The sequence below is a fragment of the Trichoplusia ni genome, unplaced genomic scaffold (genome assembly GCF_003590095.1).
Source record: "Trichoplusia ni isolate ovarian cell line Hi5 unplaced genomic scaffold, tn1 tig00004357, whole genome shotgun sequence".
Classification (NCBI taxonomy): Eukaryota; Metazoa; Arthropoda; class Insecta; order Lepidoptera; family Noctuidae; genus Trichoplusia; species Trichoplusia ni.
The window spans coordinates 1,472-25,886 of record NW_020800566.1 but is presented as its reverse complement, the minus strand read 5'-3'; the positions used below and the strand labels follow the sequence as shown (position 1 = coordinate 25,886).

Genomic DNA, 24,415 nt, shown 5'->3' with positions numbered 1-24,415 from the left:
GCACATTACACATAAATTCAGTTTTCAAATAACCATCCGTAATTTATTGCAGTATTATCTAACTCGCATGCCTAGTTAAATAACGTATTAGATTTTAATGTAACGTTTTATTTTGTTTCAGAGTTTAATGGCGTTTATCAAGTTCGGGTATGCGCTGGTGGTTGTGACGCTGCTGCTCATGATATGGGCATCCTTGTCGGGAGCGTTAGAAGTAAGTCACTTATGTAACCTAACATTTCCTTCCAGAAATTCAAATGTTATTAATTATACGGCGTATGGCGTAGATGTACCTACTATTGAAGAAATGTTCTTAATCTAAGAGGAAGACAGACTATTAGACATATAGTAGGCATATAGCCGGATATCGGCACGGATAGCCGAGTGGTTGAGGTCACCCCGCCAAAACCACTATACGCGTCGTGTCGCGGGTTCGATCCCCGCGTAGGACAAGTATTTGTCCTAAGTCAAGTACAAATGCTTGTTCTAAGTCTGGGTGTCATTGTGCATGTGATTTGTACGTTTGTAAAACCCCCCGCGACACAAGGATTAAATTCCTTAGTTTGGGAGTCGTTTTAAAAAAATATATTAAAATTTAAGAGTTTAATAACCCACCCGTGTTAAAGTCAATGACCTCCACTTACATTAGACAGAAAATAGGCATTTCCACCCACACGCAACATAAACGGTTTTAATCACAATTATACCCTTCCCTTCAAACTATTCATACATATTTTACGAGTTTCTATTCTGATATAATAGAACAAAGTTTCCATGTAACAGTGATTCATGCACATATAAAATTGGATTCCTCTTTGCTTCAAATAACTTAGAAATTCTAGGAACTTCATGGAACTAAGTTGTTCTCTTGTACGAGAAACTTGGAAAAAGTTTATAAAATACTAGAGAGGACATTGCTTGTACATTTTGCTGCTTTGACTATTTTATGTTAGGTACAAAATGCAGTTATAATTTATGCTTTTGAGTTTAAAGCATAAATTTTCTCTAGAAGAATTTTTCTTTGGTACTTGGTTATTCTGTATTCAAAGTTGTTTTGTTTTAAAAGATTGTTAACATTATAAGATGTTTATTTTAAGCAGAAGGACTGAAGTAATAATTAAAGATCATCGATTTAAAATTCAAACAACACTTATTGAGGGTTCATTTTTTTTTTCAAAAATCTGTCAGGCAGAACTAAAAAAGAATAGTTTTACTCTATTTAAATGAAAGTATTACAAAATTAGTTTTTTTCGGACCAGACTCTCATCTCATCTCAGCCTATAGCAGTCCACTGCTGGACATAATTTCTCCAGCGCGGACCAGACTAATACTAAAATATTCGATGATAGTTTAATCACTTGTATTTATCAGCATCGTCCGACTAGTTTAGCCAAATACTATCTAGGATAAACTTATATATTAAATATTTAAGCTAGCTATTAAAAAGTATATCATCGATCTTCGCCATCGCACATGCCACTTAATACTACAACACTGATACAACCACTTGTTACATAAAGGTTCTGTACTGACCAACCTTTCCTGTAATCAATTGTGGCAAAGGATTTAAAACGGACATTGTCGAACGCCCTAAACGGAGATAGGGGATACTATCGTATATCGTTTGTAAATGACGCTATCAGGGCCAATGTTATCCGGGCCGGCTATCGACCTATCGATATTTATCGGGTGCAATTTCAATCTGGAAATTGTATAAAAGAAAAATCTACTTTAGATGCGCTCACTGGCTACAAAGCAGTTGCAGAACCGTCTTGCAACTATCTTACGATTTGGTCATTGATATTTTTTCTTCAAACCGGATTGAATAATTTTACTTTAGTGTTCAGGGGGGATGCTTCACAAACATTGAAGTCACATACGCAAAGACACCGAGACACGGAATAAAAGTTAGTTGATCACAAAAATGCTTGTTCTACGTGGGGATCGACCCGCGATACTTGACGTCTAATCGGTTTGGCGTGATGACCTCTACCACTTGCTTATCCGTGGCATAGGTCACACCAGGTCAATCACACATTAAATCGTATTCGAATAGGAAATGTAGCGCAATGACATTTCGGTTCCGTCGAGTCACGTGACTTTGACATGTCAGCAATTCGTAATAATTCGGAGAAATGTAACTGACACTGTTTTATCTTTTACGACATAGTGGTGATCTGCGACCTATCATCGACAAAAAAGTTGTGTTTTAGTTGGACGGCTGCTGCAAGACTGTTTTAAAACAGATTTGTTGCTAGTGAGCGCTTTGTCTTTGTCGTGTCTGAACGCTATTCTAAAAGAACTGTTATTATACGTAGTAATACGGGTAAGTAAGATATCGGGAACGTGAGATTGTCTTGTTAAATTGGTAGTGGTTCAAAAGTAACTGGGATGAAAGGGATTTAAGGATCTAATTTTTTATTTGTTAACTTTTCATTTATATACGTTACATCGGGAGACCTTTTTTAACTTTCGTCATCTAACAAAAAACACTCCTTGCAGCCTTATCGTCTTTTACACAATCCATCGATCGTTTCTTTTGTCATCCTATTCTCCAGATCCATCCACATCCACGCTCATTTTTTACCTTAACGGTAAATAGAGCTGATAGAAATCACTCTCATATTTGGACGTTCCATTTTATATTCTTGTCATGCAAATGACAGGTTATACAAGCTAGATGGAGCTCCCACTTAACTTTATTAAGGTAAGCAGCTGATCTAGCTGCTTTGAGTGCACTGGACGTAACTATATTATGTAATACGTCACTTGGGAAAGTTATTCTAAGAAAACGTCAAGGGTAGTTAGCATTTCTCCTGCATTATTAATATGATTTAAAGAAAATTTTTCTGGAGTGCTTTTATATTTTTGAACAAATGTTTTTTTTTTGATAATATCACGCGATGTTGGGGTTAGACGGCTTATCGGTTTGAAAATTTGGAAGTATTTGGGATTTGATGAAAAGTCGACTTAACGAACATGCTGATTAACTAAAAATCTTCTAATGTCATGAGACATCAGTTGAATCCGCTGAAACTGGAAACTGAAACCAAAATAATATGGATAAAGTATAGGGAGAGAATTTGCGGAAAAATAAACAATAACCCTGTATCTGCATTTCAAACAAAAATAGGAACGGATAAGTATATGATAAATCGACCTAAACATAAAAACTTACTCCAATAACTTCACAACAGCGTATCAAAATAACCTTGTGCTACAAAGTCCCAGTAAGTCAGACTGGCGATCTAAAATTTTCACTGGGTTAACACACTTGTGTGATCCGGCCCGAGGGTATGAAAGTAAGTGGCAAGTAAGTGCCCTATTATTTAGCATAACGTGGAATATTCAGAACATATCTGACCTTTCAAAGGGAGTTTTTGGCAGCGGTATAATTTTAGAGAATAATACGTTTAGGGACTTATTTTTTGGAGTTTTTATTGAAGTTTGGTTTGAAAATTTTTGGGTAATTTGTTTGGAGTTTAACAGGGATTTTAATTACAAAAAATACCTTTATTATGATTAACTTTCTTTTTATTAGCAAGACGCCATTGTTTTTTGAGTTATATTTAGATTACAGACAAGCAGTTTATTGATGTTATTGCTAGCTTTTAGTTAAAAGTCTGTTTCGAATACACTTAATGGAATATTTTACAAAAGGCATTGAAACAGAACTTAAAATACAATCTCTTCAAAAGAATACTTTCAAAACATAAGACGATCTAATTTCGGTTTCTGATCATTAAACCGCTTAATGTTGTGAGAGTCATAAGGCCATAACTATGCTATAAATTTATGCCATAATTTCAACTTTACGACCTGAAATGAAGTCGTTAGAGTTCAATATGAAATAAATTTTACAGCTACGGGCAGACTCTCGGTTTATATTCTTTTGATTTTCATAAAAATATAAAGCATGTCTTGTCTTAGCGGTAGAAAATTTGGCAAAAACTCGTTCTTGAGATAAAAAAATAAAATGTATTTTCCTTTTGCCCTATTCTTTAGTTAATACATTTATAACAAAGAATTTTGAAATCTTTTTTTTATAGTTGAGTCGCTTTTACAGTGCAACAATTCATTACTTTAAATCTTACTTTTCTTTAGAAGAAAATTTGGCTAAAACTCTTTTTTGATAAATCACAATATTCATGTCATAAAATTCTTTATTTTTATAAAAGTTTCGTTTACTACAATGCAACAATTCATTACTTTAAATCATTTTCAGAATAAAACAGTTAGCGAGAAAGAATTACAGTTGGAAGTTAGTCAAATGAACAATAAAAAAAATATGGTCTGCGGAATAACAAAACTACCTGTGTATTTCTCTTCAGGCTTTATACAAACACGTTGCATAAGCCCTAATGCAATCGTCTTCACAATAACTAAATCCTAGATTCAATTCTGCAGGAATAAATAGAAGTGTCTGGCCGTTTGAGACGACTTTACAGACATAATAGCTGTTTCTAAAGCTGTTTAAGGAAATTCTAAAATAAAGCCGCGTTTCCACTAGAGATGTGCGATATAAATGTGTTGTGCGAGGACGACTACTGTGCCGTTTCCACCAGAGCTGTGCTGGCCGAGGTAAATGTAGCGATACTGTCGGTTCTTTACAAACACATCCCTCGCTTCGCATCGTCCCACATCTCAGGTCGAAACGCAGACTAAGTATGTTTGTTTCTCTACTTCTGTCAGGATGTCATTTTTGTACTGTAACAGTGTTTCGATTCAATCGTATTGATATGAAGTTATAGATAGTGGCGCCAATTAGTGCAGTGGCACAAGTTGGAAGTACACTCGATCGACACCTAATGATGCTGATGATACTGGATTGCTACTTTATCTTCGTTTGTTTCAATAGTTACCATTTTGGGACCGAATCGTTATCCAATTCAAATTTGATTCAAAACAGAACAAAGCGGAACTTTTTGGTCTCCTTTGAGCTTATATTAAAAAAATCACTATGATTTGCTCATAATTACAAAGCTTTGCCAAATTACAAGAGTTTGCCTCAAATTATGAGGTGAGGTGAGACCATATTTTAGTTTAAAAGCACTCGTATTTATCGATCGACACCTATCTCCAGCAAAAAGGCGTGTTCAGAAAATCAGAATCCACCTCACTAACCTTATTCTTGCTCTCTTTTATGCATTCGTTTTCTAAAAATTAAACATTAGCGCAAACACTTAAGGATATTTCCGTGTTATTGTTAAACATTAGGAAGGCCATATAATTTAATTGTTATAGCGATACGCTGCCAAACGATCTGGTTTCAACATTAACCATGTTATTATGATTATTTTTTATGGAAAAAGCTAGCTGTAATTATTTCATAGCAGTATACTTTTATGTAGGGTATTAAATATTATGAGTTACATAAGGCCTTCAATCATTGATTGTTTTTTTAACAATATCTACATGTTGTAGTTAGTGACTGCCAAAATATCAATAGGATTATATGATTTTGTAAAGCATCATCAGTCGATGTTCAAACTTTATGATATATCCTTTCACTACTATGCCTTAGACTGGGTGTTTTAGTAAAAAAGCAACGAAGTCGTAAAAAGCACATTTTATTTTGATACCAACGAAATTCCCACGAAAAGCAACGTTCATGAAAAAAAGTAAAAAGGAAACCCGCATCCTAATTTCAGAAGTCAGGCCGTTTTTATTTGTACATTAAGGTAGATACCAAAATAAGCTGAAAGCATCCCAACAAATCATGAACGAAATCTTTCGGTGGAAATACACGTGTTAAAGTAGCCCAAATTGATGTGAATACTTTTAGAAGGTCCGACGTTACAAACCCCGCTAGGCCGCTACACATTAATGGATACCGTAGTATGTTAAAGATATATGAGGAAGTTAAGTGTTGCTGAACAAAAACACATGTTAAATTATCATTGAGTATTTCCGTGAAACCTGGTGCGGTTTGAGATGTTCGAATTGACAAAATAAGTAGAGAGGGTAAATGTACGATTGATATTAAATTTCACAGACAGGTTTTTGAGGTTGTAACAGGATATAAGTAATTGTAGGTACTTCGATGTGCCTTTAATTGCTTTGGTTTTCAATCAGTCAATCAAATCAGCATATTGCGGTCTAATGCTTGACATAGGCCTTTTTCAAGTCAAACCGTTTTAGCTTTATTAAATACGATTCGTAAATTAATTAGCAAAAGCGAGACCTTTACAATAATTCCATCGCATATTATAACTCTACTCAAAATAAGTCCATTTCTTTTCACCAGAATATAGACATACGACAATATCATGAATGTATTACTGAACAAATTACCGTAAACACGATTGAGCTATCACAAATCACTTACTAGACATCACATAAAACGGTCCATTACAACACAAAGGGTGGCCATCGAAAAACAATAGCAGAGATTTCAAAATGATTGATGATCAGACAAGTCTTCTGTTAATAAAGTGGTTCTTTTGTACCATAGCTGTGCCTCCAGTACGAAGCAACATTGCAAATTTGAAACCTTCCGCTTAAGATATCGCTTCTATTAAGGTTGGAGTTGTAAAGATTGATGGAGATCTATTTGTTGTTGCAAGTGTTATCTGTGTGGCTTTACAGTGTACGGTGTTTAGATTGTCTGTAATTTATTATGTATGTACTATTTATGAAAGGGTGGAGGATATTGCGTGTTATTGTTATTGCGTACTAGCTATGCTAATGACTTGGGCTAGTAGTTTTGGATATATACTTTGAAAACGTCGTCTTTTTGATTCTCGTAGTTGTTTTTTTTTCTATTTACCTATTGACATTAAACAAGCAATGATTGCTAAGTAAAGTTTACCTTAATACAGCAGAGAAAACCGTAACCTGAATCTGTTAAGCAATGTCTGAGGTCATCGCACACAAACGCACAGGCAAAGTGACAAATTCGGTATCGATTAAGTCTATCCCATTTTTTTTTATATGGATACTTCTTTCTGCAGCATTATGAGCTAAAGCTTTATCAAATCTTTCTTGAAGATCGATGTCGGTGTTTGGGGACCTTCCATTCAAAACCTATGATGCATCACTTTTTATTACGTGACAGTACAGTTTTTCCTTTTGTATCAAAACCTTTACAAAACTCTCGTTCCTTTTATGTTGTTAATCATGACCTAACATACAATTTTTGTTCTTTCAGCTCCACGTAGACGCCAGCCATCCACCATGCTTGTTCCAAGCGCTTTGCACCTGCTCGAAGCCGGCTGGGGACCTCGGCATCGTGACCTGCAACCACGTCCCGATCCTCAGGGTGCCCGGCACCATCAACAGTTCGAAGGTCTTCATGCTCCAGCTCACTGGGAATAAGATCAGGGACTTGGAGCCGCAGTTCTTCCAAGCAACAGGTTAGCTTCTGTGGAGTACTTTGTAGTGTTGAATTATCACAAATAAACTAAAATAATTATCATTAGATTCATTGTGATTTGGTAGAGTCCTTCTTATTCAAAATCAAAAAGGTTTTATTGCAATTTGAAATGATAACATGACACAAAATATATCTAAAATATTTGCATAAGTCATTAGGGTGGTCTTAAAACGGCTTCACTTTAAAGTTCTATGTCAGCTCAGTTGCACAGTCTCAGCAGTATCATTAGACCAACAAGCAACATAATGGGATACTTTTACAAAATTGAACTAAAACCACAAGAGTCGTAAGTCGATTCCCAAGTATCAACTCAATAAAGAAAACTTTCTCTCGCAGGAGAAATAACACTTAAGTTCAGGGAAGCTTCGGGAAAACATAAATAAACCGACACCTACGACTGTTACTGATGTAGGTCAATTAATTTGAACCCTGATCAAGCATGAGGGTCCTTCCGGGCAAGAAAGAAGGGCAAAGAGAAAATTCAGAGAAATGATGTACTGGAAAAATGCTCCTAGGCTGGGCTATGAATACCTGGGGATCGTTGCATTTTGATGAATCACCAACATTTATGTTCCAAACTTGTGTTCTGCATAGAAAACTGAACCAACTTTGCTTGAGTAGTTAATATACTTTACGACCGGCATTATTAAAAGCTAACAACTTTTTAAAGCGTTCAGGGAACCAGTCTTTGCATAATGGAAAAATATGGAGGAACTTTTGTTCACGAGTTAACCCTTCCGGTTTCGTGTATAAAATAGGGTGCAATAGATCACCTTACGGTTTTTTATTTGGTTCATTGGTCTCGTGTTGGAATGAAGGCGATTGAGCGTGATATCTCAAGCCTGATACAGGGGTGGGTTGGTATCATTGAGATTTTTCGTGTGAAAAATTCTTGTTGATATTGGGTCAATGCGTAATTTAAATCCCATTTATGATTTTGAGCAAGCCTTTAATATTACCGTATACATACTTCCGACTTGAATAGTTACAATACAGCGTGTTTTAAACTTTAATTCTTATGTGTCAAAAGCATTTTATATTTTGTTTAAATATCCCATAAGTGTGTAATCGTGAGAAAGATTAATTAGATTATTAAATGATGCAATGATTTACTCACGGGTATATATCGGGACTGTTCGATAGGTTACGACTGGCGACTCCGCCGCGTTAGCTCATGATCAAGGATTCCGGTCGGGACTAATAAGTGGGGCAATCCCGATAAATACGCGTGATTGAATCGCTGCATCATTGAATAAGACCAAAAATCCGTTAAAGGTAAAGCGAACCAACTATATTCCGAAAAATATGTTTATATAAACATCAGTTCCATAAATTGTCGCGTCAACGCTGACTGAGCGCCGCTTGCGACTGACACGTTTTAATATAATAAGGGTTTGTCTTCATCCCCCACTCAGCATTTCACACCGGTAATACTTAACCCTTTGAATGTGTCACCGAGATTTGCTTGTTTCAGTCTTTTGACGCGGCGTGAGTAAGGTTGATAATGTGTATTAGTTTTAAAGAGAAATGTAATTGCTTTTTAGTTCTTGCTTGTATGGTTTTCAAGTGACTTGTTTTCTTCTGCTGAGGACGATAATCATAGGATAATAAATTGTTAGTTTTAAGTTGCTGGTCGAAATCAACCCCAATGCTATTCAGATACTTTACATATGCAAATACTGTAATCATTTATTTAAAAAAAAATGACCTCTGCTGTCACGTTTTTAGGATTACGCTGTCTTGCTAATTGATGTACCCTTAGGGCTTAGATGACTGTTATAGCCAAACTTGTAATATAAATTCTGTCTTGACTAGGTAAAAGCTATGTAGCAGTTACTCGTAATTTTATATAACGGTACGCTGGCTTGCGTGATTTACTTCATTTTTCTACACTCAAAATACTCTTATACTGTAATGTTTAGGCGTCTTAGTAACGGAAGGCACGAGGGTTTCAATAAGATCATTAACTTAGAAGGTCACCCATTATAATACTATTGTAGTAGTTTCTGCAGTGTAAAAAAAATACCCTTGTGTTCTGAAATTTAAAAAAATGTTGCTTTGTCAATTGTGAATACATCATTTATGAATTGTGTAAAAAAATGTTTTTGTAAACCAATAATACATCGATTGACACCCAATAAACTTTTGTTACCTTTAACCAAACCTATTACTTACTCAGCACATCAGTTAGTGATAATTGACGTAGACTCATCCACTCTACTCTTAATACAATCTGAATTCAAACTTTCTCAAAGATCTACTCTTATCTTAGATATTTAACGATCAACCAACATATAAACCACCCTACACACTTAACAAACACCCTTTAATTCACTCACACAGAACATTAACTACCCAATGAACCAGAAATAAAACAAACAATCTTACATAATCCGAAACAATTAATTCCAGGCTTGTACCGGCTCGCAATCAACGAGAATCCTCTGGAGGGAATCCATGAAGAGGCTTTCTATGGTCTGGACAACACGCTTTGGGAATTGGAACTGCGACGGGACAAATTGACATCGGTACCGAGCCGGTCGCTAAGATACTTGCAGAAGCTAAGGCTCTTGGACTTGACAGGTGATTGTTTATTTAAGGGAATTTTTATGTGATCGGGAGAAATTGTAAAGTGAATTTCGTTCTGTTAGTAACTTGGAAAGATGTTATGATAATGTCTGAAATTTTTCATAATAGTGTTAGAGCCCATTTAGATGCTGCGAAGATTTAATACATTGCCGGCCATCATATATTACGTTAGATACCCGATCTGAGCGGCTGCACAATGTATTGCAACTTGCACGGTATTCCCTGTATCGTCTAAATGGGCCCTTATAGAGGGTTAGATTTGTATGGGTCATCCAATTAGTCTGCAATCTTGGATTTATTTGTGTAGCCAAGTGATATTGAGATAAAGATGATAAAAATAACCAAATTTGTCGTTTAAAACTTGTCACGTTTATATTATTGAGTTATACCATCAGCGTTTGAGCTCATCCACCGTGTTTTTTTCAAAAGATCCCGAAGCACATTATTAAATACTTACTTCAGCGAAAATTCTCGTGCTCACTGTGCTCGAACGTTTTTAATTTTCTTGTTCTGAGCTCACGTAGTAACTCGTAAAAAGTCTTATTTACTCTGACAAAGATAAAAGCTTGTTGAAGTTGACATGTGATTTATTACCTTCGTTCATCGTTTTAATCTTCTCATGTCTTGGGACTGCAATTCTTATTAGTGCTTTATACAAGTACTTCTTTGTGCTGAAACATGATGATAAAGCAAGCTTGAATAGTATTGTGAAGTCAGGGCGCTTTTATTAATAACAGCCTGTGAGTGCTCCTCTGTTGTCTAACAAGGGGTATATTCCTCATAGATAGAGACTGAAAGATATATACATAGTGTTTACAATAAATACTGGTAGGATTTAGGATGTCTGACTAGTTTTGGAAAGCCCGAACGTTTTCTTCTGATTCTTTTACCCATTCCTATCCCTTAACTATTTACATAACGATGTGCCATTATTTTTTTTTTTTTATTCCAGGCAATGAAATAACTGATATATCTGGTGATAACTGGCGTGGTTTGGAACATACTTTAACAACACTGATCCTTGCTGACAATTCGATCGCGAACCTGCCTCTAGATGCCTTCTCCAGCCTGCCGATGTTGGAGACCCTGGACTTGCATGGAAACCATCTGTCAGTGATAGATAGTGGCGTGTTCCGTGATGGGATGAGCAGACTGAATAGGGTGAGTGAATTAAGGTTTTGTTTAAAATGGTTGAACTCGTAGCTAAAGTAACAACACAAGTGGAGCGATCTCGGGTTAAGCCACACTTGTTACGGTTGGTCCTTGGACCATCTATGTCGTAACGAGTTTTCCGTGTTTGGGATCGGTTTTGGATCAAGCTTAAATGTTAATCGATTTGAACTTCAGTTTTGAAACATCTTAAGTATTTATTTCAATACGTTACACATGATCCCGCTTAATAAATTGAGCTGATACCTAGATTCTTTGCAGTACAATACAATGTTAAATTGAAGCAAAACTCGTTATTCCACTGTAAAACAGTGATTTTCTTTTCAGCACTTCTGTCTTGTTATGTAACTTAGTATCCTAATCCATGATATTGTTAATCTAAATATAATCTTTTTCATATATATTCTAGCTCTTACTAAGTGACAACCAACTCGCCTACATACCTTACGAAGAGCTATCACCGCTACGACAGCTCAGGTTTCTGGACCTCTCCAGCAACTTGATCAAGCAAGTCCCACCGGCACACGACCTGAACGGTGTTAGATTGTCTTTGGATTCTTTGAAGTAAGTTATAATAGTTAGCAATATTTTATTTAGCCCTAATATGTGTATATATAAAAACCGTGTGTCTTGTTAGTGTTGCTTAAGTCCAGTCTAATAAATCTCTGAATGAATCATTTTGAACATATCACTAAATACATTTGTTATTCGGAGGGCAAAATTCCATGAGGGTTATTTTCGTGTTCTTGTTTTTTACATTAGCTTCTTCTGTTTTAGACTGGACAACAACCTCATCAGGATATTGTACCCTGGATCATTCAAGTACTTCAACATTTTGAATTCAACTTCTTTAGATGGAAATACTATTTCTGTGCTAAGGGTAAGTTATACAAAAGTATATTATTGACAACAATAGATTGAAAACTCAATTTAACGATTTTGACTCGGAATCCATAAATGCACTTACATGACTATTTCCTTAACTTAATCATACTTTAGAATAGCCCAAAAATATTTGACAATAAACTGATATTTTAATATTTCCTTTTTCCAGGAGGATGCCTTCAGAAACGCCAAGATCAAATCCCTTTCACTTCGTGATTGTGGACTTACAGAGCTATCGCCAGCATCCTTTGCCGGTCTTGAGAACAGTTTGCAGACCCTCGACCTATCAGAAAACAACCTAACGATGATTTCCAAGTTCATGCTCAACAAACTGGATTCCTTGAGATTCTTGAATCTGAGAGAAAATAAGGTAAGCCTTAGTCTCACGACAAAAGTCACCTTACCGAGCTCGGCGTGTCATGGGTTTGATTCCCTGTTCTAAGAGTTCAACTCCTGTAACAGTGGTATTAAATTTACAAACGCGAGGAATTTTGAAGTTCCAATAATGAGGATAATGAGAACCATACCATTCCTACCATACTTACTACCTCAGAATTGTTTGTTTTTTTTTTTCATTTTCCTAGGTGGCTCCAACTTTGCTTATTTCACAGTATGGTGCTCACTATGGCCTTAATATTGACATTAAATTTCAGGTGGACATCAATTTACTGACGTCTTCTACACCATCGGAGTACTCAACTTCATCGTTCAACAACTTCCAGTACAAACTGTTTTATTTGGACATCAGTAGTGCGAGCTCCATTGAAATGAGTTTGCAGGACTTTAGAAGGTTAGTCATTGACTATCTAAATTATTTTCTCTGTAGGCTAGGTTAATATACTAAGTTTCATTAAGAATGGACTTTCTCTAACATTTCACATATTCAAATTTAATCTTTTTCAGGATGAGATCCCTTCGCTACTTGGCTGTCAGCAAGTTACTAAGGCAAAGCGTAAGGACGGAAGACTTCCTAGAATTCGGTGTGGAGTTGGAAGATCTGAAGATCTACGGCAGCACGATCACGAGGATAGAAACTAGCGCCTTCCAGCATGTCAGGACCATCAAAACTCTTGACATGTCTGAGAACAATATAGAGTTCATCGATCCTTTTGCTTTTGCTGAGGTATGTTAAACAAAAATCTTGTTTTATTGTCAAATTGATAAGTTCGCAATTAAACGACCGACTGGTTTTTGCTTGCCAACTCTTTCAATACTCTAACGACCAACTAAGAATGAAAATTAGATAAAGGATGTTGTGTCGGTAATCATTTAACAAGTTAAACTTGACCGTTTCTGATGGATCTGAAGTTTTGACAGCTGAAAGATGGCCATAGGAACTCCGCTTAAAACACCATCGAATTTAAATTGTTTTTTCGAGTATTTACTTTGACCCAAAAGCAAAAAGGCAATCTAAAGCATGTTTGCTTGTGTCTCAGTGTCGTTATTGAATTCTTTTGTTTTTTAGTATGTTCTTTCTTAGTTATATGTATATGTTTTTCGTCAATCTATAGAAACCATGACATGTATGTTCCCATTCATTATATCATTTAACAAACTCCGTTGTATATTACAGTTACACAGCTTAACCACATTGAAAATGGCAAACGGATTAGCAGATACGGTGAAGATACTGCCGTTTGAGCCTCTGAAGGCTTTAATAGAGCTGCAGTACCTGGATCTCAGTAACAACAAGTTGAAGAATGTTCCTGATACATCTTTCCACTTCTTGTACAAATTAAAGAGATTGAATCTGCAGGATAACTACATTGATCATTTCTCTAAAGGAACCTTACAGGTCAGTTATTTAAAAAAAATATCGTATTGCCACTAGAAACAAAAGTGATATTCACATGTGACTCACTGGATAGGGAAGTGATCAAATGAATGTTTATGGAGAAAATACTCCATAAGAAATTATTGAAATAAGATTTTTTTTAATTCAATCCCATTATCTCAAATATTATAAAATATTACAAAATATTTGTAAAAATTATAGAAAATGCTGATAGAAGAAGATGCTGTAGTTTACGCCAACTTCAGCGTGTAGGTTTTTCTAATAGTTCAACGCGTCTTGATCATGTAAGCCTATGGTATGGCTAGCCACGGCTTTATAATGTTCACTGATAAAGCAATAATCTAATTTTTACAGGGTGACATCCACGGCCAACTCGAAAGCATCTGTCTATCCCTGAACCAAATAAGACAAATAGTACAGCACGCATTCGTAGGCCTTAGAGAACTGCAAGAGATTCTGATCGAAGACAATCTCATAGAGCTTATACAGCGGAGGGCTTTCACAAGTCTTGATAACTTGAAGATAATTAAGTTAAAAGGAAACAGAATCAACGAAATAAGCGAAGAAGCCTTCCAAAATATTCCGGCTTTGACTGAGTAAGTAAAAGTCAAGATGGTATAAGTTTTAGTGAAGTGGTAGATTATGGTAAATATATTTATGGTAATAAATATTCATCGCAATCTTCTACGGACAAAAGAAGGCAAATATCCCATTAATTTAAGAGTTCTCGTTCTTATTTTTTCATTTGCCAATCATAAGTTTTTGAAAATTTTATCCATTTTTAAGTATCGCGATAAACATGAAAATCCTCTATTATAAAAGTATCAAAATTAAAACTTTTGAACTCAGTTTATTATTGTATGTATGTCGTGACTGAAGCAATAAGGAATGGAACAAAAATCACTTCTGTTATTGAACACTTCCTTGTTTAATTCACGTACAAAAAAAATTAACAAAATTCTTAATTTTCAGGTTGGATATTTCCTTCAACAACTTGGACACTTTCAAGTTCTCGATTTTTGACCAAGTGGGATCAGCTACGGCTTTAAAAGTCAACGCTTCGTACAATCGAATCATCACTTTGACAGATTCAAATGCTCCTAGTTTCTTCACATCGAACTTTTACCCGCCACCCAAGGCTCAGAGTAAGTCTATCATCATTTGTATTACAACCGCTATGGGGCATTTTATTTCAATAGCCTTTTATTCCTAAACAAAAGGGCTGCAAGTCTCTTAGTTCGGTGTACCTTTTGGCATATGCCTTTTTGGATACGCGGGGGAATCCTCATGGACACCCACCTCCTCGAGGGGGGGGGGAGAGCGCGCATATCAAAATGCCTGATTAAATTATAATTTTAAAAACTTGCATGACTTAGCCAGACATTTTGAACTAAAATGCCCGAATCATTTCATACTTGTAGTTTATAGCTTATCGTGCTGCAACTTGCTTTATCACCTATTCTTCTATATTTTATTTCTTGTCTTTAACACTTTTTTTGTCTTTACTAATATTTTATTTTTTCACCACTTAATAATTTCATTTCGGATCTCAAGATGTATCATCAAACATCAGTATGTATGAAAGTATGCATTCTTTTTCTTCTTTTATTTGATTTATTTTTATTTTCGACTTTATTTTAATCACTGCTTTTCATTTTTCGCTTTGCACAGGCTTTACTGACAGGGACGAAGATATAGTATTAACTCAAGGTGACCTACTAACACTTCTTTTTATATTTCATTTATATTTAGAGTCCTACGAATGTTGAGGCGTGTATTAACGACGAAATGTTTTCAGGTCTCGGAACTGTGTCTGTCAACATCAGAGTGTTGGACTTCTCCCATAACAATATCACTTATATTGCGCCATACTACTTCAGGTAAGCCTTTTCCTAGTACGAGTATATACTATTATAAGTAACCTTGTGTCCAATAGAACAAGTAGAACACACCGTATAAAAATTTACTTCAGATTTTTAACAATAGATGGCGTTGAATGTAGATAGATAGATAGAATACTCTTTATTGTACACCATAAGGAAAAACAATTTAGGTTTTTGGATGAGTAAAAAAGGCGGTCTTATCGCTAAAAAGCAATCTCTATGTAATATTAGAGGTCGTGACTCGGTTCTGTTACACCGAAAATTAAAAGTAAAGTCACAAAAAATTATTAAATTTCTTCGTCTTGGAAACATTGGGATTTGTACACCTTTTCTAGATCACAAATACTAAGTCACTATTATTATCCCTAATTTACCCTTTGAATCTCTTACTCCCAAACTTACTGTGATTATCGCGGAAATCACGGAAGCTCAAAACTTAAAAATGTTATTTCAATATTTTCAGGCATGCAGACTTAACTCTCACAGAGTTACACCTCTCCCACAACTTGCTAAGGAACATTACTCGCGAAGTGTTCGGTTCCATGCACATGTTGCAGTATTTGGATCTGTCTCACAACTATATCTATCACATGGAATATGATTGTTTCAAGAGAGTCAAAAACTTACAGGTAAGGATTTGTTTGCAGTAACTGTTGTTTACCTTGAGAAGTAAGGTCTAGAATAATCTAAAATAGACTCCTTTGTTGAGTTACTTCAAAAAAGCTAATCTTGATGTGTATTATGGTAGAAACTTCAGTATAAATAAGGATAGACCTTGAAATCAATACCAAATAGTCGTATAACCTTCGTCTAAAATTAAGCTTTCAAAACGGTTTTTCTAAATTGGCTATCTGTGTCACTTGCTACACCATGATGCGAATAAAATTCAGTTATACAGTATATTTTTTCGTTTTAGATCATAAACTTATCTCACAACCATATAATCGAGCTACCAGTCGAGATATTCCACGACATGCAGTCTTTGACTTCAGTAGATTTATCAAATAACTACATCAAGAATTTGGCTGACAACCTGATTCCGTCACCATCTTTGGAGAGGTAAGTAAAAATTTGAAGACTTCATTAAAATGTTTTAAAAAATCAGTCGAAATTATACCTTATGTTTTCTGCACTCAGGTTCGATTTATCAAACAACGCCTTATCAAGGATCCCAACCAACTGCCTGTCAGCTGCAGCGGCGGCCAATTTAGTTGAACTCGACTTAAGTGGTAATACAATACCAGCGGTGGCTCTAGGCGACCTGGTCCAAAGATTCCGGGTAAATATCTGCTATAATACTTTTTAACCTTTTGCATTTGTTTGAAGTTTTGAAAACTAACTGCTCGATAATATAAAGCATTCGATCTGCAACGTGTGAAGTTGATGACGTTTGAATTTTGATACCCATGTAATTTTTGATATTAATCCAGTATTTAGGAAACGTGATCATGCCTACAATTTAAATTTCGCAAGGCTGTAAAATCTCAAATTTATAAGAGGTTGTTGGCCATCAAAACCATTTTTTATGATTTGACGGTATTTGCTCGCGTTATTTTAGAGTCTGGAAGTAGAGTAGAGTCAGACTTCAGTCTGTAGCAAAAATTACTAAAAACGCAATTCGTTAATTCTGTCACTCAACATGATCACGTTTCCACCGTATCTACTCTAACAGTGTTTGTAGTAACTGCCAGTGTGTGAGTAGGTGTGCTAATGTGTTGTCCTGTCATGCATGTCCGCCAGAACCCCGATCAGTTGGGCGAATACTGGCCCGAGGAGCCCGACTACAGCGACGAATACATGTACCACACCGCTAGGCGAGATCACACCAGAGTGTTCCACCAAAAAAAACAATACCCGCAGAATATTTTGTACAAGGTAGATTGTTTAGTTTGTGCCAATACTAACCTTGTAGTCATTGTTATAGAACACACTTTTGCACTTCTTCTTTCAGTTTCCACAGATTCTTCAGCATGTTCATTTATTTTGGTTTTAGCTTTTCTCTTTTATGGATTTGTTGTATGTATTGCTGTATGTTCTTTATTTTATATTTTTATATCTTTAGCTGTAAATTTTTTATTGACTTATTCTAAAATTAATTTTCATTTGTAATATTTTCATCTTTTGACTAGAACTACATTACTTTTATTAGAATAAAATATCCGTTTACTCCTGGACAGCAGTCAAATTAATCTTGTCTTAACCTTTCAGTCTCTAGCATGGTTGGACCTGTCCAATAACCATCTCGTACGTATTGAAGGAGGTTCCTTCTCGGCATTGCCGAAGCTTCGCTGGCTGGACCTCAGCAACAACTCGCCTTTTAACTCTGGTGAAAGAGGAATCGCCATCTTCAAGGGGCTTGAGAGGAGATTGTCTCATTTGGGACTGAAGAATGTTAGCTTGGTTTCTGTAAGTATTTAACTAACTTTTTGCCATTGCTATGTAGGGTAAACACAAGGAATTCTCACATAACTTTTACCTTACAATTAGAAGTTTTCAATCTCAATTTAATTCCTCGTAATTGCCGCAAGGATTAAGCAGTATTTAAGTAGGTATATTCGGTAATATACCCTGAGGTAGATTTTACAAAAGAATACAAATAGGATCAGTGCAGAACTTTATTAATTTGTGTATCTAATTATGTTTCAGGTACCTTCAATGTCTCTATCAAAGCTGAAGAGTTTGGACTTATCATACAACAATTTACCATCTATTCCTCCTGATACGACGGCCAACTTGACTCGTCTTCGCGAACTGGATCTGTCTTACAACGATCTGACTGCTGTACCTGTGGTAAGTAGCTCCAATTACATAAAATAATGATTTCCTTTCTAGAATTTATAGTATCAGTCAAAGATCCTGTTATGACGTTAAATTACTAAATTCATCTTAGACCTACTTACATTTTTTTTAGAAAAAGAAATAATTTTTTAATCGCATCGCCGCAAGCGGTCTGCAGGATTTCTTTGATGAAGTTACAGACGGAAAGAAATATACCTCTAAAGCACTCTCTTCGCAGAAATCCGTCACTTGTTCAGGTTAAGTCGGCCTTTTAGTAACAGATGGCGTTGCTAATGGATTGTGAGAGTGCTTTATAGTTGTCGCAGAGCGATATTAAATATTTCTCTTAACCGTGATAGTGTAAGGTATCCTTCCTTTATCAGTACTTTTAATCTATTTGTATTTATATTTCAGGCTACTCATTCGTTGAGTGAACTGCGTTGGCTCTCGTTGTCTGGCAATCCGATCACAGCTCTCATGAACACCAGTCTGTACGGTGTGTCACCACGACTTGAGTATCTTGATGTAACGCGTCTGAGGCTCAGAATATTGGAGGTAATTTAATGCAATACTTTTTACTTTACAGACTAGAAATAAAAAGCAATGGTTGAGATTTAAGTGGAACGTTTAATACCTTTTTTAAAATATCGTATTTCACACTTAAGCAAGTCTTTTAACTCTCTTGTTATAGCCGAGTGTTAGAGGCTACCACGCCAAACGCTCTATCGTCTACGATGGTTCGATGCCCGCGTAAAACAAGCATTTTGCGATCCACAAGTTATTTTTCTGGATAACTTGAGCATGTCTCTTGTGAGTCTCTTAAAAAAAAAACCTAAAATTTTATTTTAGTTATACGTCATCTGTACTGGCAGCGACTTGTCCAAAGCAATAAATTAACTTTCCAATACTTGTGTTCCTTTTTTCAGCACGGTGTCTTCAGCAAAATGTATGGACTTCGTACACTTAAAGTGACTGCTTACTCAAACGTTCGAGACTTCAATGTACCAAAAATGTTATCATACAACGCTGGTCTGGAGAACTTGTTGATAGAAGTCGACGACAACGGAGTGGAGTTCGGAAAGGAAATGTATGGACCTCTGCCGAACAAACTCGATAATATAACGATCACTGGAAGAGCCCTGAAGTATCTGACTCAGTATCTGTTGAGCGTAAGTGTTCAGTCTATTTAGAACTGTATAGTTTTAGCCTAGAGTCGAAAACCAAAAGGCAAGATTCCTTTTTCTTATCCTATTCTTTGGAATTAATTTAGATCTTTTTCTTTTATTTAACGGAAGATGAGTTATATCTTACCTTAAAAAGGCGCGAATCACTTGAAAACATTTTTGAAACTAACAAATATCTCTTTCCTGGACAAGAGGTTTTAAAACCAAATTTCTATAAGACATTCTCTAATACCACAAGTAAGCGAAAATCTAAAAGTATCCGTATAAATAACTTACTAACCTTCTATTTACAGGGTGTTCAATCAAAAGTACTAAGGCTCACAGTCTACAACACGAGCATAGAGGAGCTCGCCAACGAAGTGTTCTGGAGACCAGGCCACGTGACCAACCTCACGCTGGATCTCAGGAACAACTACATCACGAGGGTACCTAACCCTTCGCACAGAGCATGGCCAAGAGTACCGAATACTGTGTTCTTACAGGACATACTTGTAGCTGGGAATCCCTTGAGCTGTGACTGTGGAATTGGGTAAGGACGATTTTGTATAAGGAATTGTTCAGAAATATTTCTGACTAATGCTGTGTGGAAATTGTTATTGACGGCTAAAAATGCCATTTTTCGCGGCATGATTTTAAACAAATATCGCGACTGACGTTTGATAGTTTTAAAGAACATTGCAATTAATTCACAGTACTTATTATTTCCGACGACCGGACATTGTTTTCAGATTTATTAAAATTGTTTTAGATTTAGACACATTTGGTACGTTCTACAACTTTTCATTTTTATCACCACCACCCATACGCCACCACTTCGTCATCTTCGGTTTAGTTACTTTAAAGATATTGGCGTTTTCTTATTCTTGTATATTTTCTCAGGTGGATAAAAGCATGGGACCGAAAGAGACGACAGTATCTGTGCGACAGCACATCGAAATGTATATCAACGCGCGATGACGTTAGATTTGCAACCTGCCCCACTTATGATAACAGAACTTTTGCTGACGTAAGTATATTGAACTGACTCTGTAGTACTGTACTACCGGTTTTTAAAAGAGGATTGCGTAGAAATTTTGCGTAGTGTAATTTCTTTTTTGCATTACCAAATAATGTTTAAAGAGGACCTCAAAACTCTTCGACCTTGATAAATAAGATGAATAAAAGCAGTATTTATTGTTACAAAAATTAGTTATTCCAAAAAAAATATCAAAATCTATTAAAAAGTAACAAAGGGAAGTGCTGTAATTGCCCCGTCACGGCACTGGTTTTCAGCTACTCCTATTTCCTTAAATGAAAAGGCGGGGGTTGTAGGACGTCACTAGCCACGTATGACATTTTTACATAAATACCTTTATGTATGGATGATAAATAGGGCTAAAACACACTTCATTTCTTTACAGGTCCTGACGCGGGATTTGGATTGCGAATGGAACAAAGGATTTCTGAGATCACCAAACTTCTACATAGTATTAGGAATGTCGATCCTAACGTGCCTGTATATATGAGGACTATTTTGGCTACTTGGGGTATACGAAGAGTTCAACCTGATTTTGGCACGGGTGTATAATTTTTAGGGCACTTTGAGGCCTCAAGACGTTTAATTAGAAAGAAAAAAAATCTACAGAATTAAATTCTGACGCTTACCAAATTTTCGACATTTTAAAACATAGATCTATTATTATATAAAAACCAAAGAAGATTTCCGCAGTTCTTGTAAAATTTAATGTAAATAAAATCAATGGCAACGGGACAGGATTATAGAAATCTTCTTTGATGAGGAAAGTATCCAGAAACGAGTGAGATAGCATCGCGACGATTTTCATATTGTACCTGTTTTTGTGGCCTACATACTTGAGTCTTGGTCTGAGGTGATCCTAAATAGCCAAATCCTAGTTAGTGTTAGTATTACGGAGGTATGCTTTAAGACTTGAAGTCGGGACAGTGAAAGCGAAGAACAAGTGACTTTTGTATACTTAAGTGGTTGCGATAAGTTTAGTGAAGCCTACTAAATGTGATTTATCGTTTTAAATGGAAAGCAGATGTGTGATCTCAGAACAATCGTCGGATATGTTACCGTTACTTCATATTAATTAGGAAATTACAGTTTGCGTTCCCCCAAATACCTGGTTTGCGTGTGTAGTTCTAAGATTTCATTTTTATCAACACCCATTTCGTGCACTGCCTTACATAACGAATTTTCTGCGATTATTGTCCAGAATGTATGTCCAACTGCACGGTGCGTTTGTTCTTGAACGATATTGTTAAGACCCGAGTGTGGAAGTGCACTTAATGCGTTTTAGAAGTTGCATTTACGTCGATTTATAAGATAAGTTCACACGAAAGCAATGACTTAATTATGATCGTCTAAGTAGACTGCATTCGCTCGAATGGTATATGTGTTCGTCCATTATTAAGAGTAATAATATTATTTATAGATGTATTCATTTTTGTATTAGGTGACTCTAGAGTTAGAATAAAATCATTTATAAAGATTTCCGTATGTTTAAATACAACTTTGAAATTGTCTTGATTGTCATATAATTGATGATACGTAGTTGTTTTAGAATCGTCGTTTTGACGGTTTTAAATAGTAAAGAAATCTTGTACAAAAAACTTTCAGATTCATCTCCATGAAACCTATATTCGAAGTCACTATCTTCAATAAGAAGCTTAATCTACTATTTACTCTTTAAAGGTTGGTACTGACCGGTGTTGTAGAGCTTATTGTGACGTCACAAAACGAGATCTGTTCACTTTGACTCTCTAAGCAGTCATATTGCAACATGTTACACAACGCGTTAACGCCAGTCAGTACCAACCCTAATATTTTCATTGTTTAGCTGTTTACAGAGTCTATCTGGTTATTGTTGGATAAACATATTTTATTACATATGTATAATAAATGTGTCATTAGCTGTTATTGTATGAGCATGCTGTAATATACATCATTGTACGTATTTACTAGGATTTTATCGACTGAATTTAAGTGTTTCGGAGCTATATCGCTGGACATAAGAAAATGTTTCTACGTACGCTTGTTTCTTTGCATCGCTTTAATACTTTCCACTTGTTCATTTCTTTCTGATGTTTAAGCACGCTAGCAATAGTAGGGTTGCATGTTACTCATGACTTTTTTTCTTGTATTTCTATCTGTAAGTTCAATTGAATACCTCTTCTTCTGTGGTCCAGTTTGAGCTGTCAGGCCTATTGTTGACTTTTGTTTTCAATGCCATTTCACGTTGCACCTGATTTTTTTCATTCTTAACATCACATTTTTATTATTTTTTAATCACGACGTTTTTTACTTTGGTATTGAAAACAAAGGGATGTCGTTGTAACAATGAATATATTTTGTGATATATATTACTCTAATCCTTCTATTTTTGATAAAGCCTACAATGAATATTGCTGAACTAAACGGGAATTGTATAGCTGAATATGTCATTACTAATAACAGTTACAGCTTCTTTATAATATAGAACAATCTCCGTAGACAACTGATCTTAAATATACAAACTTTTAACATTTATTAAGTGTCTCAAATGTCGAGGAGAGAAGTCTGACAACTTCATTCACAAACGATACTTTTGTAAACGACATACTTAAAAGTCTTTCATTCCACTTGACAGTAGCAAAGGCAGCATGACACTTAAAGGTGACTTTTGACTCAGTGATCCAAATCTCAACAATCGTAATTCAAGTGAACATCGGATATAAATGTCATTAAAATTTTAACCTTGTCGTTAACAGAAATGTCAGTTGTCAACGGAGGTTGCTCGCTATGTCAATTGTTACATTACATAATATTTTACTTCGATGGTACTAAATACTGTATTTTCTTCAAAATAGCTTGTTTTATTACCTAATATTTAATGAATTAAAATCAGTAGCCCAAGTTATATCATTTCTTGAATAATGATAACTTTATTACAGTAAGTGAACATCATTCGGTGTCTTATAGAAACTATTTATATGTAGATTTATCGGTCATCATTGTGAGAAGTCTGCAATAAAGGTTATATTATTATGAAGTTTAAAAATTACCCTTATCATAGAGCTAATTAAAATTTTAAGCTATTTTCTTTTCGTCTCACCGATTTTACAGCGGCTAAATTTTGAGACTCAATTTCTTTTCCACTAGCCAAATGACAATCCTACAATCGTTCGCGTGATAAAAAAAAATCTAATGGAGATGACTGGTCAAGGTCGCGTGACTCATTGAATCGAAATGTCATTTCCATACATTTGAGTTTTATGTTTTTTCATGCGCTAACGACTGTAGAAGTGACACTTGACTAGTGGGGTTATTAAGTTGCTTGTTAGTGCCATCTGACTTAGTAGACGCTCAATTATAACGAGCATTAACTACAAATTAATATTTACACTTCTGCAAGGTCCATTGTGATAGAAATAGCTAGTGCCAATACTAAAAAAATATAAATATATAGATTACAGTATTTGAACAAAAATGTTAAATTATTTTACGGTTGGTCTCGTAAATAAAATTTAAGGTATTATTGACTGGCATTATATAGTTTCCATTGTTATTTAAAAAAAAAAAAGATATGCAATTGTTTAAAATTAAAATATAAGCCAGTATTATTTAAGTTTGTTAATAAAAAAATAATAATCAAATAATGTTGTTATACTTTTACGTTTGTAATCTGGTTTAATATAAATGGTCCAATCGTAAAATAAATCATTAAATATTTAAAGCTTTATTAAGTTTAAATGCGAGTTAAACTTCAAATAAAAACAC

The 24,415-nt window shown here is 35.3% G+C and overlaps 1 protein-coding gene across 2 annotated transcripts; it reads left to right on the top strand.

Moving 5' to 3' along the window:
• The first annotated feature begins 97 nt into the window (after positions 1-97).
• LOC113508281 (chaoptin-like) lies at positions 98-21,264 on the top strand. 2 transcript variants are annotated; one of them, XM_026891226.1, is made up of 24 exons: positions 98-211; positions 7,148-7,352; positions 9,785-9,955; positions 10,914-11,122; positions 11,541-11,695; positions 11,909-12,011; positions 12,186-12,386; positions 12,670-12,806; positions 12,920-13,139; positions 13,590-13,811; positions 14,166-14,407; positions 14,784-14,956; positions 15,610-15,691; positions 16,158-16,323; positions 16,611-16,753; positions 16,832-16,973; positions 17,435-17,569; positions 17,903-18,100; positions 18,341-18,484; positions 18,887-19,027; positions 19,399-19,641; positions 19,950-20,185; positions 20,536-20,662; positions 21,057-21,264. In XM_026891226.1, the coding sequence occupies exons 1-24, from the start codon at positions 128-130 to the stop codon at positions 21,159-21,161; spliced, it is 3,984 nt and encodes a 1,327-aa protein (XP_026747027.1). In that variant the 5' UTR covers positions 98-127; the 3' UTR covers positions 21,162-21,264. The 2 variants fall into 2 exon arrangements, with proteins under 2 accessions (XP_026747027.1, XP_026747028.1); XM_026891227.1 differs by lacking the exon at positions 17,435-17,569.
• Positions 21,265-24,415: the final 3,151 nt, after the last annotated feature.